This window comes from Melospiza georgiana, chromosome 7 (assembly GCF_028018845.1).
Source record: "Melospiza georgiana isolate bMelGeo1 chromosome 7, bMelGeo1.pri, whole genome shotgun sequence".
In the NCBI taxonomy this organism is placed as follows: Eukaryota; Metazoa; Chordata; class Aves; order Passeriformes; family Passerellidae; genus Melospiza; species Melospiza georgiana.
This window is the reverse complement of record NC_080436.1, coordinates 6,408,636-6,426,163: the sequence shown is the minus strand read 5'-3', so window position 1 is coordinate 6,426,163 and position 17,528 is coordinate 6,408,636. Positions and strand designations below refer to the sequence as shown.

The following is a 17,528-nucleotide window of genomic DNA, read 5'->3' as shown; positions in this document are numbered from 1 at the left end:
AGGGATATGGATGGGTTACTACACATACTTTGTTTTTCTTTTGAATGTTTTGTTTTAGACTTTCTCGCTGCCAAAAGAATGGACTATAAGGAGCCACACTTTGATGTGGGGTTTGAACTGGGGAAGGGCAATACCTAGGGAACCACACCTTACCCAGCTGATATTGAACAGAACCATTTCTAGAGTCATGAGCCCTACAAAGCCCAGCAAAGTGAGCTGAGGCTCTTGTGTGAAGCATTGATGGACATGCTGGCCTGTCAAGATACTCACATTATGTCCCAGTAAAGTTTGAATATGTGTTCAGAAGTTTAAAGGTGAATTTATGTGAGGAAATTCTGAATTTTCTCTTCTGAACTCAGCTGTATATTTTGAAGGGTCAGAAATGCCTTTACAGGGACGTGTTTGTTTTAAAGTGGGGTTAATTTAAAGAGATCAATTTTGTATTTCTTAAATAGCTATATCATCTTCCATCTTCATCTTCGTATCCAACTTCCAGTGGAGTAAGCTGCTGTTAAAAGTAAAGCTACATTTCTCTCTGTGCCTGAGCAGTGGAGAGGAACCAGCAGCCATTCCTTAAACACCTTCTCAAAAATAAAGCTTGCAAAATGTGTTGGGAAGGACCAGGAAGCTGGAAAAGCTGTGTCTGAGGGGCACAAGTGTGTTCCCTTGGTCTCTGTGGGTAATCCCGAGTCAGACTGCCTTGTAAATGCCTGTTTTGGACAGCTCACAGCCTCGGGAGGGGAGGATAGAAATCAACACAGAGCAAGGAGATGCCTGCTCTGGTCAAAGCAGCCCTGGAAAGGGTTTATCTGAAAGGAGATCCTGCTTGGGGGCTGGGATCCAGGAGAAGGACTGGACACCACTGGGGGCCCAGAGGCAGCAAGTCTCTCTTGGACACAGGCACTGCAATTGCCATTTCCACATTTCCAAAAAGGGAACAAGCTGGCAGAGCCAATTGTAAGGTTTGGAACCAGTGAAAGCCTCTTGAGTTGCTGTGTCCCTGTAGGGCCTCTTTAGATTTTCACCTTATGTTAAATATTTGGCTCTAAGTTACTGGGAACATATCTGAAGTATAATTATGAGAAGAATTTATATTAAGGTAAACTTCCAATGTGTGAGCTAGTCCATTTCAAACCCCTTTGGGCATCTTCAAATGCAACACAGGGTGCCCAAGATTTAGGTCTAGTTTGAGAAGCTGAATTACCAACATTTGCTCATTCTGTTCTTTACAAAAATGAGCAAATGGCTTGACCGCAAAAGTTATGGCTGTGCTATAAGTAGTATGAAGGTAAAAGGAAAGAAGTTAAACATAGCATTTCCAGGTTTCACTTTTGTGGCACTTCAATATTTAAACAAAATATTAAAAGCCCCACAAAGCAATGCTTTGACATTTAGGTACAGGGTGCCAATATTGTACTACTGCTTTCATCAGAGGCATGTGAAAATGAAAGCCATGAAATGCTTCATTCACATCACAAATGACAATCAGTATTTGGACACAGAAGAGTTCTGTTTTTTCTAAAAAAAAACTATTCAAAATGGTGCATTTTAATAGAATTGTTGCCCAGAGTTCTCTAGTTCTGTTAATACTAACAAAGCAAAGAGATGGACATAAAGCCAGTGCAGTCCTCATTGTGTATTAATCTAGAGAAACCAGTATGCACTGCCACCCTCAGCTCAGCTAAAACAGATTAGAGGTGGACACTTTGAAATTACTTATATTTTCATATTCTGTATGTGACAAAAAGGACACTGCAACAAAACCAAAGAAAATGATTGAGGAATTTAAAATTTCATGCTTGGTCTCCATCAAGGCAAGAAGCTTTAAGCAGGTGAGGAAAGGCTTGGCTAAAAGCTCTGCTAGCAAATGTTGCTTTTGGCTACAAATCCCCTGCTACTCTTTGCCCATTTTGCATCAAATTCTGTGACCTCTTGAACCATTTTTTGGATATAATTTTAATTTATCATTTTTTTTAGAATAAGAATAAACCATTTATTCTAGGTCTATCTCTGTAAACAGGTTGAAGAAATAGCACAGGATGGTGAAAGTTGCTAAAAAACAGAAATGTAAATGGTTGGTCAGAATAGGGAAAGCTAGAGCAAAAAAAAAAAGGGAGGAGTGAGACAAAGCAAGGAAAGCATCAAAGAGCAGGCAAGTGTTTTGGGGCAACAAGAAGGAAGAAAGTGAAGGAGATTGCAGTCTACCTTACTAATGATAAAAGATAGGATTGGGTATAGGGAGAAAATGTTGTTGAAGCACCCAATCCTTTTGAATAATTTATGGTTTTGGTAGATGTATTCCTTTATGTCAATTTTAAATCTGATTTTGACAAAGAAAACTTTGTCATGTCTGGTTTTAATGCAAACATGTACATACATGACCTCCAAAAACAAAAACAACAACAACAAAAAAAAAAGAGCAGGAAACCACCTAAAATGATTCTGGCATCACCTGGGTAACAAGCAGTGAAGCCCTTGGAAGCATGGCAAAATAAGAAAAAGGAACAGTTTTTGCAAGCTTTTGTATTGCTTGTCCTTTATTTCATGTTTTCTGACGTGGTGGTGTCTCAATTCTTGCTAAGTACAGACTAGGAAAAATATAGCCCTTTGTTTTCTCTCATCTTTTGTGCTAAGGCTGGTGGTTTTTCCTTTTACTACAGCCACATGGAGTTATTTTTTCCCTTAGCTTGTAGTAGGAGTGCATTAGCTGCTTTGTGGTCACAGCTGCCTTGAAGAGCACATTAACTAAACTTAATTTCAAAGGGGAGGAGAACATATTAAGTGAAAAGCCACTAATTATCAGGAACCAATGATCATTAGTCCCTATAAGCTGCATAAACACTTGTGCTCACAAAACTGGAGTTTAGAGGGAACACTGCTCACTCCACCCACTTGTAAAATAAAAAGTTACTATGTGGCACCTCTCTTGTCTCTTAGCACTATTTATTCTCCCTGTGATGCAGAAATGCTCCCAAATTTAGGACAGGCAGAGCCAACGTAATGCTCCTGCTAATTGTCAAGGGCAGCACGAGCCAGGGGTGTGGAGGCTGCAGTTCTTGGCAAGAGCAGCACCAGGGTGGATGGAATGACTCTTCTATTACACGTTGCAGTGTACAGACTGGACTGAAATTTCAGGGCTGTGTACACTACCACTCCAGGTCTGCAGTGGGACACCTGCACTCCTCAGAGCCCTGCCCTGGGCTCATGTTGTACTGATGTCTTTGCTGGATTATTGACAAAATCCTTGGCTGTTGACTCCCAAATTTTTCTCTAAGTGCAGTCAAAACTCTACATACTTCTGTTTTCACTTATATTGTTGGGTTTGGAGCAGATTATTGTCTCTTTCTTTCCTGTGAAAGAGCTGTGTGACACTGAAGCCAGAAATCAGACTGGATTTTAGAAATTTACTAAACAAAGCAATGTTTTGTGTTTGGTGATTAAGTAGTGTAACTAGTATTCCACCTAATGCTTATTGTGCTTCAATGAAATGTTAAGGAGAACAACCATCAGAGAACTGCTGATGTGTTGGAAAACAAACATTTTTGTTTTCATAGGATCTCAACTCAAACCCTTTTTAAAGAGATTTAGTGTATCCTACATCTAATCTATAGACATACCTGGAAATAAAGCAGAGCCTTATATATTTAATGTTCTTACAGGGTAGATATAAAATATATATTTAGTCACTTCAGCTTAACTCTGAATGCCAAACCTCTAGCATTTAAGTGTTACTTTCCCTCATTAAAAAAAGTAACCAAACAGAAAAAAAACCCCAACTAACACTCCCCCACCTCCCCCCTTTAAAAATAAATCTGGATTAGGTTTTTTAGGTTTAAATTATTTGTGAATCATATGAGCACCAACACAGGAACAAGGAAAAAAGCAGGAGTGCCCCAGCAAGAGGTAGAGTAGAAAGCTGATTGATTTAAGCTGTCATGGGATCATATTTATTAGAAATCCTACTCTGTTTTTTGGAAGCACCCTGTTCTGTTACATTTAAAGCTCAGCAAGGTTACTGTGGCTTTGCAAATGTGACCTTTATAAAAATGACCTGGCATTACAGGTAATATTACACTGTAGTTACACTGCTTTTGGCAACTCTGACATTTTTAGATGAAATTTCTGTTAAAGTAGCAGTCTCTCTCTTTTTGAGACTGTGTTTGTACTAATCAATTCCTTCAATCTCCTACCTTTATCAGAATCACCTTTGGCATACAACATTACAGCAGGAAAAGAAAGTCCTACTTTTCTAAAGTTGGGAAAGTGATCGTGCTTCCACAGCATTGCCAATGTGCTGGTGCTTCTCAAGAACAGACATTTCACTAGATACAATATTTGTGTCCTATGGAAACTTGCATGTCCCTTCCTTCCCTGTAGAAACTTTTACGGGAACTCTGTAAAATAAACACACACAAAACACAGGGATATATAATATCCCTAAAACATAGGGATACATAATTTCCCACTGCCTCTTACCTACCTGCAATACTCTGTGCCTGTAAAATGCCTGCAGCTGACAAAACTTCCCCTGTAAGCTTTCCTTCCATTTCAGAGCCTGTGTTACAAGTATCCTTGATGTGATTCTTGGGATAAGCCTTAGCCAAATTCTGCATGTTACTCTGTTGTTGTACAAGCAGCTGCCAGATGGCAATACAGAGAAAATACATTTAACGTCAGTCACCTCTCTGGAAGCCAGATGGCACAGCAGAAGCTGGAACAAGATGTTTGCCAACTCGTTCTGGCTCCCAGCTGTGGTCCCCTGCTCCACCATGACCGTGTGGACAATGGCCCCTTGACTGTCACCGTGATGGTGCTGTTAGAGCCACTCTTTGTGCTGTTCAGAAAGCTGAATTGCTGACATTGCCTCGTCCTTCCTCCCCGAAGAACAATTAGAAATGGGTGTGTGGAAGTCAGTGGGGCAGATAATTCTTTGTTGGCTGCTTGTCTGCTGTGATGAAGTGCATACGCTGAAACTTTTGGATGTGTTCCCGCAGGGGAGGGAAAGTCACTGAAAGTAGCTCACGTGGTTGTTCTGGTTTTTTAAACTGAATTTGTCAAAATTGTAGCTGGTTTGATTGTTGAATTCAGCAGGAGGGGATATTTGGCTCTGAATGCAAGGAGAGTCTCTCAGTCTTTCAGGTGGTGGTATAAAGGTAAGAGTAGCTGGCCCTTAGGGATTGGGAGCACAGGCAATGCTTCTGGAGCATTCCAGTTTGTCCAGTTGTCATAAATGATCTCCTTTAAATCCTCTGCCTTGTCTGGCTGATCGATCAGGCAGATCTGGTGGAGATACACACCTCACTCTGTGAGAAAAGCAAACAGCCTGCCTAATGAAATGCTCAGATGCTGCTCCCATGTCTTTCTCACGAGAAGTTATGGGATACAGTAACAGCACTGGTTGCTGCCATTTGGGAGATGATAATCATTTATAACCCAGACTGTTATGAGGCCATAAACCGGGGTGAATTGGGTGCTTGGAATTCAGCTTAGCAATAATCAAATACAAAGTATTTATGGCAGGTGGCTGTGAACGAGGTAAGAGAGAAACTAGTTGGCTTGTTATGCCTTTGGAAGGAAAATGTCAGCACGATGAGGCCATTTATACAGCCACAGTGGGGTGACATAAAGGGTTTGGAAGTTGCCAACCAAACACTGTTTCTAAACAAAGCTTTAAATCTTTGGGAAATAACAATCTTTGACCAACTGACTTTTATTTAAAAGTAATCAAATAAACTCTATGGGTCCTTTACAGTACTGGCAAACGTCCATGTATGATGGAATTGGTTATTTTTTTGCTTCAAGTTTTTTTCATAGCAAGTGCACTGACTATATCTGACTTCTGAAAATGGGAGCCATAGGATGTCCTGAACTAGCTGGTGTCTGAAGGGAGAATACAACTTTAAAAAAGAACCCTGTGGTTCTTAAAATCCTTCTGGATACTTGAAAATCACTTGGATTTGCTAAAACATTAACTCTTTGCTTTTAGTTATGACTTATTTTTATTTTTTATTTTTTACTTAATTTTTTAAATTTAATTTATTCCTAAAATCTAACCTAGATCTACTCACTTGATATGGTTCTATCTTTGCACAGCCTTTCTTTCTAAATATTACCCATTGACATTGATCTTTATGATTTCTTAAATAAACCAAGATTGAGATCCTTTTGTCAGCCACTCTTAATTGTTTTCTAATAATAATCTTCCCTGACGCACCTTTCTGAGCCCTTTTTAAGTTTTCATCACTCTTCTTCAATTGTGGATACCACACATTTCCATGGTTTAGTGTGACAGCGATGTCCCCCAACCATGAAAGATCAAGGAAGATATGTCACCATTTGCCCTCTACCTTTTGAAACCAGCTGAGTTCAAGTTCTGACATGTATTAAACTCAACAACAGTGTTTGAGAGAATTTGGGGGAATACAAGAGTTCTTGTCATCTTTGCGGTGTTGTGACAATCTTGTGCCAAAACACTGTTCTTTTATTACAGTTTGGAGACTCTGACAGTGTCAAAGTACTTGTGATTTCTCAAGAAAGTGTCTGCCATGGGAGAGGAATGGCATTGCTGTGTGACAATCACTGCATAGTGCCAAAACAATAGTTTCACAGGCAGCAGGTCCTCTTGCAGGACTGTATCTTTTCAGGCTAAAATTTAAACTAAATTATATAATTCAGTTTCCTCCACTTGCATCTGCTCTGATCTTCAGGCTGTTTGTCAATGTGTCAATGCTTACCTTTTTTGGTTTGTTTATATTTTTGGGGTTTGGTGGGGTTTTTTGTTTTGTTTTGGGGTTTTTTGGTTTTTGTTTTGTTTTGGTTTTGGTTTTTTGTTAACCCTGCAAGTAAAACTGGTGCCTCTCCTTTCAACCCAGCCATCAGCAATTTTTTTACGATTTTTGCAATTATTTTTTTCCTCCTAGATACTTTGGGCACTTATTTCTGTTACTTTACATTAATTCAAGCACTGATTCTGAGTTCCTGTTGTATGTAAAGCCCCTTAACTCAATGTGAATCTAGTACTGGTAACTCTAAGCTTATCTTAAAATCAGAAAAAGCGACAGAATTTTTTTTCAACTTGATTTCAAACTCCTAGGAGCCATGACGTGTGTTCTCCACGAAAAAATATTGCTCTCCCAAACTTTTTCCTGGGAAAACTCCTGCTTTTAATTGTGAATATAGAATCACAGGAGAGTTTTGGTCCTGAAGGCATCTAAGCAATTGGTCCCACAGGACTTAGCTCAGCTTGCAGCTATAAGAAGTTCCATCTGCAGAAGGAATTAGTTCTCTCTTAGGAGTTTGAAGCGGATTCCCCCCTCATTTTTTGCTGTTTTTCCTTCCACCTGAGGAAGGTCGGTGTGTGTCTGCCGGAGGGGCCGCCCTGAGGGGACGCCCTCATTGGGTCCTTAAGGGACTTAAGCAATCGGTCCCACGGGACTTAGCTCAGCTTCCAGCTATAAAAATGTTCATCTGCAGAACAAATTAATCCTCTCTTAAGAGTTTGAAGCAGTTTCCCCTCTCATTTTCTGCTGTTTTTCCTTCCACTGGAGGAAGGTCGATGTGTGTCTGCCGGAGGGGCCGCCCTGAGGGGACGCCCTGAGGGGAAGCCTCGGGAGACTCCTCGCCCTCACACCCCGCTCCTCACAGCGCCGCTCCCACACGGGCGAGGAGCTTCGCCTGGAGTTACAAAGCGCTGAATTACATTAAAGTGAATTGAATTAAACGAAATTCATTTAAATTCAATTAAACCCGGGTCTCTTCCCGCCGCGGCGCGGGCGCCTCTCCTCGCGAGAGGTCGCCCCCGGCAACGCCGCAGCCATGGCGGAGGAGGCGAAGGTCTCCGAGGCGGCCTACAGCTTGCAGAGTATCCTTCTTCCTCCCCAGCCTTTCCCCCTCCATCCTCATCCTCCTGCTCCCCTGCGGGTGCCGGTTCCCCGCCTCAGGGCTCCGTCTCCTCAGCGCTCCTCCCGCCTCAGCCGGGCAGGCCCCTGCACCTGCTGGGGGCGGGGGGATTAATGGGTGGGGCGAGGGCAGTGTTTGAGAGTATGGGGGGAAAGTTAAAAACCCTCCCGGCTTGTTGGTTATTTTTGTGGGTTGTTGTTCCTGGAGGCTGAGAAGCGGCTGAAGGCTGTCCAGAGAAGGGCGGCGGAGCTGGGGAAGGGGCTGGAGCACCGGGAGCGGCTGAGGGAACTGGAAAAGGGCTCAGGGGGGCCCTGACAGGAGGGGACAGCCGGGGGATCGGGCTGTGCTCCAGGGAACAGGGATGGGACAAGGGGAAAAACGGCCTCAATCCGTGCCAGGGGATGTTTAGGTACCAGGAAAAATTTCTTCCTTTAACGAGCTGCCGAGGGAAGCGGTGGCCACAGCATCCCTGGAAGGGTTAAACAACCCTGTGTGGATGTGGCACTTGGGGACATGGTTTAGCGGTGAACGCGGTGCTGTGCTAACAGTTTGGTCTCAGAGGTCTTTTTCAACTTAAGCAATTCTATGAATACGTGGGGTTTTGGCCCTGCAGAGGCAGTGAGGGCTTGCTCTCACTGTAAGGTGGTGTTTGCTCTCCTGGCTGAAGGTCGGGGTTCCTGAATGCCCCTTGGAAAAGTGGGGGAATTGAATCCTCCAGTGCCTGAGCAGGAGTTACAATCCCAGTGTTAGGAATATTAATCTACAAACACCAGAGGTTTATGTCTAAAAAGGAGACAGAGGAGTCCTCTGGCTTTTTTTGAATAAAGAGAGAGGCCATGGGGCATTCCCCTAGGATCTCTCAAATTTTTGGAGGATGCAGCCTCCTATTTATCTTAATTTCTTAGCTGTGTTTCCCTTCTCTCTTTCTCCATTGGCTGAGGTACTTGGGAGGTACAGACTCCCTGATATACCTGATATCAAAGATTTCTCAAAGATTTCTCTCTAATGTATAACCCTCCCTTCTAATTTTTAATTCTTACAGAATTTAGGGGGTTTTTTCCCCATAGTTTCTTTCATCTTTCAATATCTAATTTAATTTATCAGCAAACCTAAAGTTTATTTATAAAAGCAAATCTCTTTTTCCATTTATCAGTCAGTGGAATCCTTCTCATTGTTTCTTTTATCTTCCAGTGCTGGTTTTATCTACCAGCAGATCCACAGCTTGTTTGTAAAGACAAATCCACTATTCCTCTCACCGGCATGAAAAGCTCTTGTCACCTCTCCTGTGTTAGCTAGTGAGCACTAAATGCAAAATCCCTATGGAGGGAGCACAAAATTTGTTATTAAGACTCCCAGTCCCAATGTGCTGCTGGAAAAGTTGCTCCTTTAATTTCCCACTGCAGAAGAACTGCTGGGATATTCATGATTTGTGGTTTGTACTGAGTATGAGTACTGAGGTTGTGATACACAACCTAGACATAACTTTGCCATGGCTTTTAGAGCACAAAACCCCACCCAATTCTTTCCACATTTTAGCAAATTATTTTGGAAGCTTATGGCTTTTAAATGTGTAATTTTTTTGGTCACATCACCCAAATTCTGCTATTGTCACTGGGCCAGATGAGGTGCACCTGCTCTCTTGCAGCTGTGAGCTGCAAATCAAGAAGCTCTAATGCTTTTAGAGGCTAAATAATCATACTTTACACCCTACCATACCTTAGTTTTTCCTGCCTTGCTAGAATTAAGTTGTAAGCCAATATAAAGCCGATTCTAAAAAGTGGAAGAGTGTCCTTTTGCAGCTTGTGCCTCAATTTCTACTTTAGTGAATCTGCACAGCTGTTTCACCATTGTGTGCTTAAAAAGCACTGCCTCGGCAGATTTAACAGTGTGGAGAAATTTTTAAAATGAATTTCTTTTTTAAAAATTAATTTCTCTGTTTTATAGTGCACCTAGCTATGATTTTTTGGAAGGAAAAAAAAAAAAGGAGGAAAACACCAGGATTTTCAAGTAATATTTTAGTCTGGACAAATTGTTTGCAATGATACATTTGTTTAGACCGTAGTGGATTACAAGGACAGTCAGGTCAATAGAAAATTGAGGAAAAAAAATTCCCCAGTTTTTGAAAGTTTATTACTTATCAGGGGGTTATGGTGTTCAGCTGTTAGCCTTCCAGATGGATTCAATTTATCTGAGTTTTCCTGGTGCTGTAATGCTACAGTCTTGAATGAAGATGATACTTTTACCTGTGTCTTGTGCTTTTACATATATACTGTGAAAATTGGCAAAAGGCCTGTTTTTAGGAGGAATAATTCAGATTTGGGCACCACAGTGCAAAGCTGGAAAATCATGGTTTTGTTTTTTTTTTTCTTGTTTTCTGTGTTTGAAGTACTGAATTGCCAGCTTTTCTTTTCTTTGGAAGTTAATTCCTGGTTTATTTACATGGGTCACTTGTAGGCTAACTGATTTTCTAGGGAAGCTGTCAACAGCATCTGCTAAAAACATTTCATTATTCTTTCATGGGCTGTGAGGCTAGTGGATGAAAAGATGTTTATTTGGCTTTTATTTTAGACTATTTGTAGTTATGTTTAATCAAAAGTTTGACTCTAAAGCCCTTCAAGGAACTGTAGATAATTTCCAAATGAATTTTTGAGTTTTGAAAGTTCCTCATCTTTTCATTGTAACAATCTTGTGATTATTAAGGCATTTGCATCAGCTCTTTTAAGTGGCCCTGTGGTGTTCAGGGTTTGACCTCAGGTGTTGCTGTTTGAACTCACACATCTAAATTTGCTAAAAAATGGTATTTTCTGAGAGCATGAAGCTATTTCTGCTTAGAAGGCTGTGGAAATTGTGGTGCAAAAAGGCCCCTCTCAAAACTGATGATGGGCTGAGAGCACAATTGAGCTGCTGTTTTATTTTGGAATAGTGCTTGGCTTCTGAGATGTGATGAGTCAATGTTTAATGGTGTTCAAACCTGCTGTGAAAACTCAAACCTAAATTCTGGCTCTGTGCACAGAACTGGGCTTGCTCACCTTGAGGCTGGAGGAAACCTTGGAAGTTGAAAGTCTTGTGTTGAGAAGAAAAGGGAGGGGGTGGTGATAGCAGATTTATAGATGGTTATTTTATGAATTTTTTTTTTAAATTTAAATTGGAACTCCTCACATGCACCAGCTGTTCTAGACTTAACTACACCTGCAGAGATTACCATAACAGATGACTCCAAAGATGATTATCAGTATGAAGAGGTAACTTACTAAACTGATAATATTCTGATATATTTTGGTAGAGTGTTCATATTTCATTCTTTTTACTTCATCAGTCATATAGACATCCTGGGAGAAATTACACAAATCTCCTTTTATAAAGTGATGAAAGAGTGCATATCTGTTTTTCAAGAGAAGATTCAGTGTTAGCTGAATTGTTGTGTATTAGCTTTATTTGAACAATAAATACTTTTTTAAAGATATAAGAATTTCTATTCAGATCAAACATGTCTTTAGATATTTTAGCTTATTTGTAAAAATATTTCAGTAATAGGATTTCTATTCACATATAGAAAAATGGTGTTTTAATGAGGAGGGGATTATTTTCAGCAGTTGTAATGGGAGTGGGAGCAGTTTTAGTGTGAAAAAAGCTGTATAAAATGTGTTAATACCAAACTCTACATCATTTCATTTAGGTCTCAGCAGATGATGACTTCAGTCTTCCTGAAGATGATGAGGATCTGTCCAAAGCTTTGCAGACTATTGAAGAGCAGGCTGAAGATGCCAAACTTATGGTAAGAGCTTCCTAAACAATCTAAGAGTCTCTAATTCAGTTAACATTAGTGGCTTGAAATTTACACACAGACAGTTTATAATAATCATGAAATTTACACACAGACAGTTCGTAGTAATCATGAAATTTACACACAGACAGTTCATAGTAATCATGAAATTTACACACAGTTTATAGTAATCATGAAATTTACACACAGACAGTTCATAGTAATCATGAAATTTACACACAATTTATAGTAATCATGAAATTTACACACAGACAGTTCATAGTAATCATGAAATTTACACACAGATGTTTATAGTAATCATGAAATTTACACACAGACAGTTTATAGTAATCATGAAATTTACACACAGACAGTTCATAGTAATCATGAAATTTACACACAGACAGTTCATAGTAATCATGAAATTTACACACAGATGTTTATAGTAATCATGAAATTTCCACACAGTTTATAGTAATCATGAAATTTACACACAGACAGTTCATAGTAATCATGAAATTTACACACAGATGTTTATAGTAATCATGAAATTTACACACAGACAGTTCATAGTAATCATGAAATTTACACACAGACAGTTCATAGTAATCATGAAATTTACACACAGATGTTTATAGTAATCATGAAATTTACACACAGACAGTTTATAGTAATCATGAAATTTACACACAGTTTATAGTAATAATGAAATTTACACACAGACAGTTCATAGTAATCATGAAATTTACACACAGTTCATAGTAATCATGAAATGTTTGTGTGGGAAAGATTGTCTCTTAGTTTCTTACAAGCTTACAGGAGTAAACATATGCCATAGTGGAAAAGACAACTTACATTTCCTGGGTTTCAGGAATCTTTCACTTGTGTTCATTTTCTGTTCTGTAAACAACCTGATATTTCAAGTACATGTAGCCAAATCTTTAGCTATTTAAAATATATTAATATTATTGTACTACATCAGTATTTTAAAGTCTGTTCTTTTTCTGAGCAGATTAAATGAGAATGTGATCCCTGGCACAGGAAAGAAACAAAAGGTTGTGCTTCAACTGTTTGCTAGAAGAGATTATTCATATATTGAAAATAAAGAATGGACTCTTCTATTATGTTGAATCCAAATATTAATGAAATTATCAATCATTCCACACCATTAGTTTTGACATTCCTTACATTTACAGTTTGATTTCAAAGCAGTTATGTAATAGTTCAGAGTTACACAATGGGATTGTTGTATTGCATTTTTCAAAATAAGATCTACCCGAATTTACTTGTTTTTAACAATCTAATGGAAAAGTGGTTTTCCCTGCTGTGTTTCCAATATCACCCCTATTTTGTAGCCTCACAAAGCCATAGTCTTTGTTTTGCAAAAGTAAATAATTAATAGTGAAAAGATGAAATTAAGTGAATGATACCTAAACTCAAAATGGAGGGGAAATGTGTGTTTTCTTTAGCACTTGTGCTAATCAACAGATCAGTTCTGTACTTTAGCTCAAACTCTGAGTGGAAAATGAAAATAACAGAGTTTTATGTGTATTAAAACTGAATATGCCTGAATATGAAAATTAAGGGAAAGATTGCAGAAGTGTTTGAGATGGCAAATGCTTAATGCTAAGGAAGTATTGGAAATTCTTCTTGTCCCTTAGAGACAGCTGAGGTTATGATTGTTTTACTGTGTGAGTTATGTTAAAATAGGAAGTGAAAAAAGAGAGAACATTTTTAACCTATTGATCTATTCACACTGCTGTATTTAAATATTCTTTTACCTCTTCATTGATTTGTTGAACTTGGAGTGCTAAGAACAGTATGCTAATGTCTATCCCAGTTAATCAAACTGAAGAAACTTTTACTTTTCCTTAAAACCAGCAGATAATTTGTGCTTAAACTTAAATTCTCTTTGATTTTAAGCTTATGCTAAGAGTTGTCTGCCTTCTTCCTGCTTGATTTTTTGTTTGTAGGCTTAGTTTTTTTCATAATTTTGAAACTGAAGTAATGTTTTCAGCCTTTGGACAGAAAGACATGAGTAGAGAAATGTTCTAATACACTGGCTAGTTCCCTGACAGCTTTCATAATGATTTACTGTACATTTTGTGAGGCTCACTGACTCAATGGTTTGATATTAATTCCCTGGAAAAGCCAAGTGCTTCTGGTGACCCAAGTTAGAAGCACTGTTTGCTGTGAATTAATATTGACTCAACATCCCAACTCTGAGCTGGGAAGCAAAGTAGAAGGCTGTCTTCTTTACATGATAAATAATTGGCCTATTTTTAATAATTTGTAATTTTTGCTAAAATAAATTTTGTAATAACCATAACCTGGATGTTTGTTTTAAGTGCTTGTATGTATTTACTGCTTAACTTGTTTTTTACTTGTGTATGTAATCCCATATTAAAGTTCAGTGCTAGGTGCACAGATCAGTGATCATCCAAAAATATTAAAAATTGGATATTTTCCAATTGCAGGCACTAAAACTATCCAGAGTTTCTAAGCTGAGTAACATCATTTGTCCTTAAGCACTTCTTTTTTTGTATTTTCTTTTTTCTTTTTTTTTTTTTTTTGAGACATTTTAAAGTAATATAAATTATTTTTCAACACATGCAAAAAATATTCTGCATATAAAAGAAAATATCCAGCTGATAGGACTGTAGGAAAAGGAGGCCAAACTTCTGGAAAGCCACACAGAAATGAAAGCTGGCTGAAAAACTTTCTTCAGTAGTTACAGCTTTTAGACTTTCCTTCCAAGTTTTTTGTCCTAATGCCTACAATGATAATGTGAAGTAGCATTGACATTCATTAATGTTGCAACTTATATATGCTTGATTTTCAGTTTGTTTGAACATGTTAAAATCCTTGAATTCCCTTTTCATATTCTTCTTAAATTTAGTACATTTTTGAGAACATCTTACCTTGTTTTCCAGAGAATTTATAAATTTATTTGGTGGCTGTATTTCTTCAATGGATGGAAATTCTTAGAAGTGCTGTGGAAGTTCCTAAAGTTAAGCTCTTAGAAATTAATTTATTTCATTGGTCATAGTAAATATCTTTACACCCACAATTTTTAAAATATTTTAATTAACACAAAGAAATACTTAACAAATCAAATGTGTAATTTATTTTGACTCCATGGTCAGGCTCTTTTAATAAGATGGTTTTGTTCATACAACTGCTATAGGATGTCTGTCTGCATGATGTTAATTGATTGTATTTTCCTCATTTCCAAACAAGCAAATATATACAGTAAAATTCTCATTATGCTCTTCTGTTGGTAGTCAGCCAACAGATTACAATGAAACTGAAGCAAGTGTTTGGCTTGATATCACTCCCAAAGTCTGGGAAAGTGCTGGAAATTCAGTTCTGGTTTCCTGAGGTCCTGTTGTGATTCTGTGCCTGTTAGACTGGATTAATTTCTCCCTGTATTGTTCCCTGCTTGAGCTTTGCATCCATGATGCTCAGTGCTGGGATCTCACTAATAAATTCTCTTCTGCATGGATGAAATGAATTGCTATCAAATTTCCATTTATTAAGGGAATCAAGCTGTGTCACTTCTTCCAAAGCCTGCCTTTATAGATGTGTTTGGAAAACTGCAAGCAACAATATTGCACATTTGCCTCACTTGGAGTGAAGAAAGAAGCAAGCCAAGGGATGCAGCTGCATGTCTGCCCATGTACTCTTTGCTTCTTGTATTGCCACAATTAAAAACTAGACCTGCCTGATGTACTGGAGCTCTAGTAATGAAAATATACTAAATGTTACATTGCACTTGGCATATTGTACTAGTCATGAGGCCTCCATCAGAGATGTACAGTCTTTTTGGGTTATGTTAGGTAGGTAGGTTGGATTGAAGACAACATTTTCTCTGTTATACAAAATAGCCAAGAGATTTTTCCAGTGTTTTTATTTTATCAAGAGAAATGCCTTTATCTCCAGGTAATTTATGCACTCGTGGTGAGAGAGCTGCCACTAAGGGCATGAATAAGCCATAAATGAATGGAGTTATCAGAAATGCCTGGCCTTACAGATTCTTTTATAAATGGTGGAGGAAATGATTTGCAGTCATGGCCTTTAGCATCTCTTGATAAATCTCTCAGTGGGGTTTTCTCAGTTTTGTGATATTTTTTATAATCTCTCACCAGGAAGCATGTGCAGTAGCTTGTCATACATTGTGGAGCAGCTCCATTTTGGCACTGTGCCCACGTGGAGTTCCCAAAAGCCAAGACCCTCATATTTAGGAATGTCAAATCACTGCAATCCATTTGATATCTGAGTGAAATAAGGCCACCTCTTTAGCTGCTGAGTTGTGGTAGTCTCTCTCATATTGTCTTTAAATGTTGTTTGTGGAGGATAGTGTCAGACTGGGTTGTAATTCCTTATTTTGCTTACCTCCTTGCATGTTGAATTCTCTATGGGAGAGAAACACTAAGCTGTGTGCTGAGCTCCATTTTGGCACTGTGCCCACGTGCAGTTCCCAAAAGCCAAGACCCTCATATTTAGCAATGTCAAATCACTGCAATCCATTTGATATCTGAGTGAAATAAGGCCACCTCTTTGGCTGCTGAGTTGTGGCAGTCTCATCTCATTGCCTTTAAATGCTTTTTGTGGGAGAGTAGTCTCAAATGGGTCACATTTTCCTTTTTTTCCATACCTCCTTGCATGTTGAGTTCTCCTAGGCTGTGTGCTGAGTGGGGTTGGGTGAAGGGAGGAGATTTGCATCACATCAGAAAGCTGTGAAAGGTTTTTTTCTATTTTCCTCTGTAGCAGGACTGCTCTGCTCTGTGTTGGTTGTGCTTTTGGCAATGTGCTTGCCCCACGAGCTGACCCTGTCTGCAGAGCTGTCTGTCTGTCTGTCTGTCTGGGTGGCACTGGGGAGCTGCACATGAAGCCCTGGTGTACCTTCTGCTAACACTTGCAGCAGTGCTGTCTGGCAGCTTCCTGCAGTGCATGCTGAGAGGAAAGTCCCCTAATCTTTGTGATTATTCCTAAGGGATCAGGGGATGGAAATGAAGTTCTGTCTGTCCCTCCATTGCATGCACCATTACAAAAAGCATACAAGCTGTTCTGCTGGCACCTTGGACAGCTGCATTCTTCATTAGATAAGGACTGCCTTTTCCTCTGGTCAGGGACAAAAGATCAGTGTTAATACTTTCAAGGCTCTGCCAGATGATGTCAGGTTTGGCATACCTGCTTAAATAAGGGGTGTTTGAATTATTTCTTTATAACCTTTCACAAACCATGCCATTAGAAGGATCACTGATTACAGTTCTGATCTGTAAAGACAAGGAGAACATTCAAGTTGTACTCCAGTAAATCTGTGACTTCAGATAACTTCAAAACCAGAAAGTATGATCATGACACTTCTCTTTTAAGTTTAACAGTTATCAAAATTTAATTTCAGGAATTTCTGTCGGTTCTGAATTCTGAGAAATTGATATCAGACATACCTCAAGCAATGGATGACTTCTTCTGCAATTTCCTGGTCAGATTGGGAATGTCTAGAACCCTTGACTGCTTTCAGACTGAATGGTAAAATAATTTAAATGTCCATGTTGCTTTGGGAATTAGATGGTCAGGATTCAAATATTTTTGGTATTTCAGGACATTTTTTCAGAAAACTCTCCTGAGTACAAGTCATTCTTAAAAATGTAGTATTTTAATAAACAAATGTATTCCTGGTGAGAATGAAGAACCCTGGTTTAAGTAGAATAATCATAATATTTATTAATTGGTAATTTTTGGTAAAGCAATTAACAAATATGATTTTTTTATTTTTTAAGATTTTGTTTATACAATAATAAGAAGAATAATAAACTCTTGAGCTTTTGTAGATTGCAGGGATTTTGTCCATACTTATACA

The 17,528-nt window shown here is 38.8% G+C and overlaps 1 protein-coding gene across 1 annotated transcript in view; it reads left to right on the top strand.

Moving 5' to 3' along the window:
- The first annotated feature begins 7,803 nt into the window (after window positions 1-7,803).
- SPAG16 (sperm associated antigen 16) overlaps window positions 7,804-17,528 on the top strand; it is a 379,082-nt gene continuing 369,357 nt past the window's right edge. The window contains exons 1-4 of the mRNA XM_058028073.1: window positions 7,804-7,861; window positions 11,095-11,141; window positions 11,576-11,674; window positions 17,070-17,197. Of these exons, the coding sequence (XP_057884056.1) occupies window positions 7,816-7,861; window positions 11,095-11,141; window positions 11,576-11,674; window positions 17,070-17,197 (320 nt within the window). The 5' untranslated portion in view covers window positions 7,804-7,815. The remainder of the gene's footprint in view (window positions 7,862-11,094; window positions 11,142-11,575; window positions 11,675-17,069; window positions 17,198-17,528) is intronic.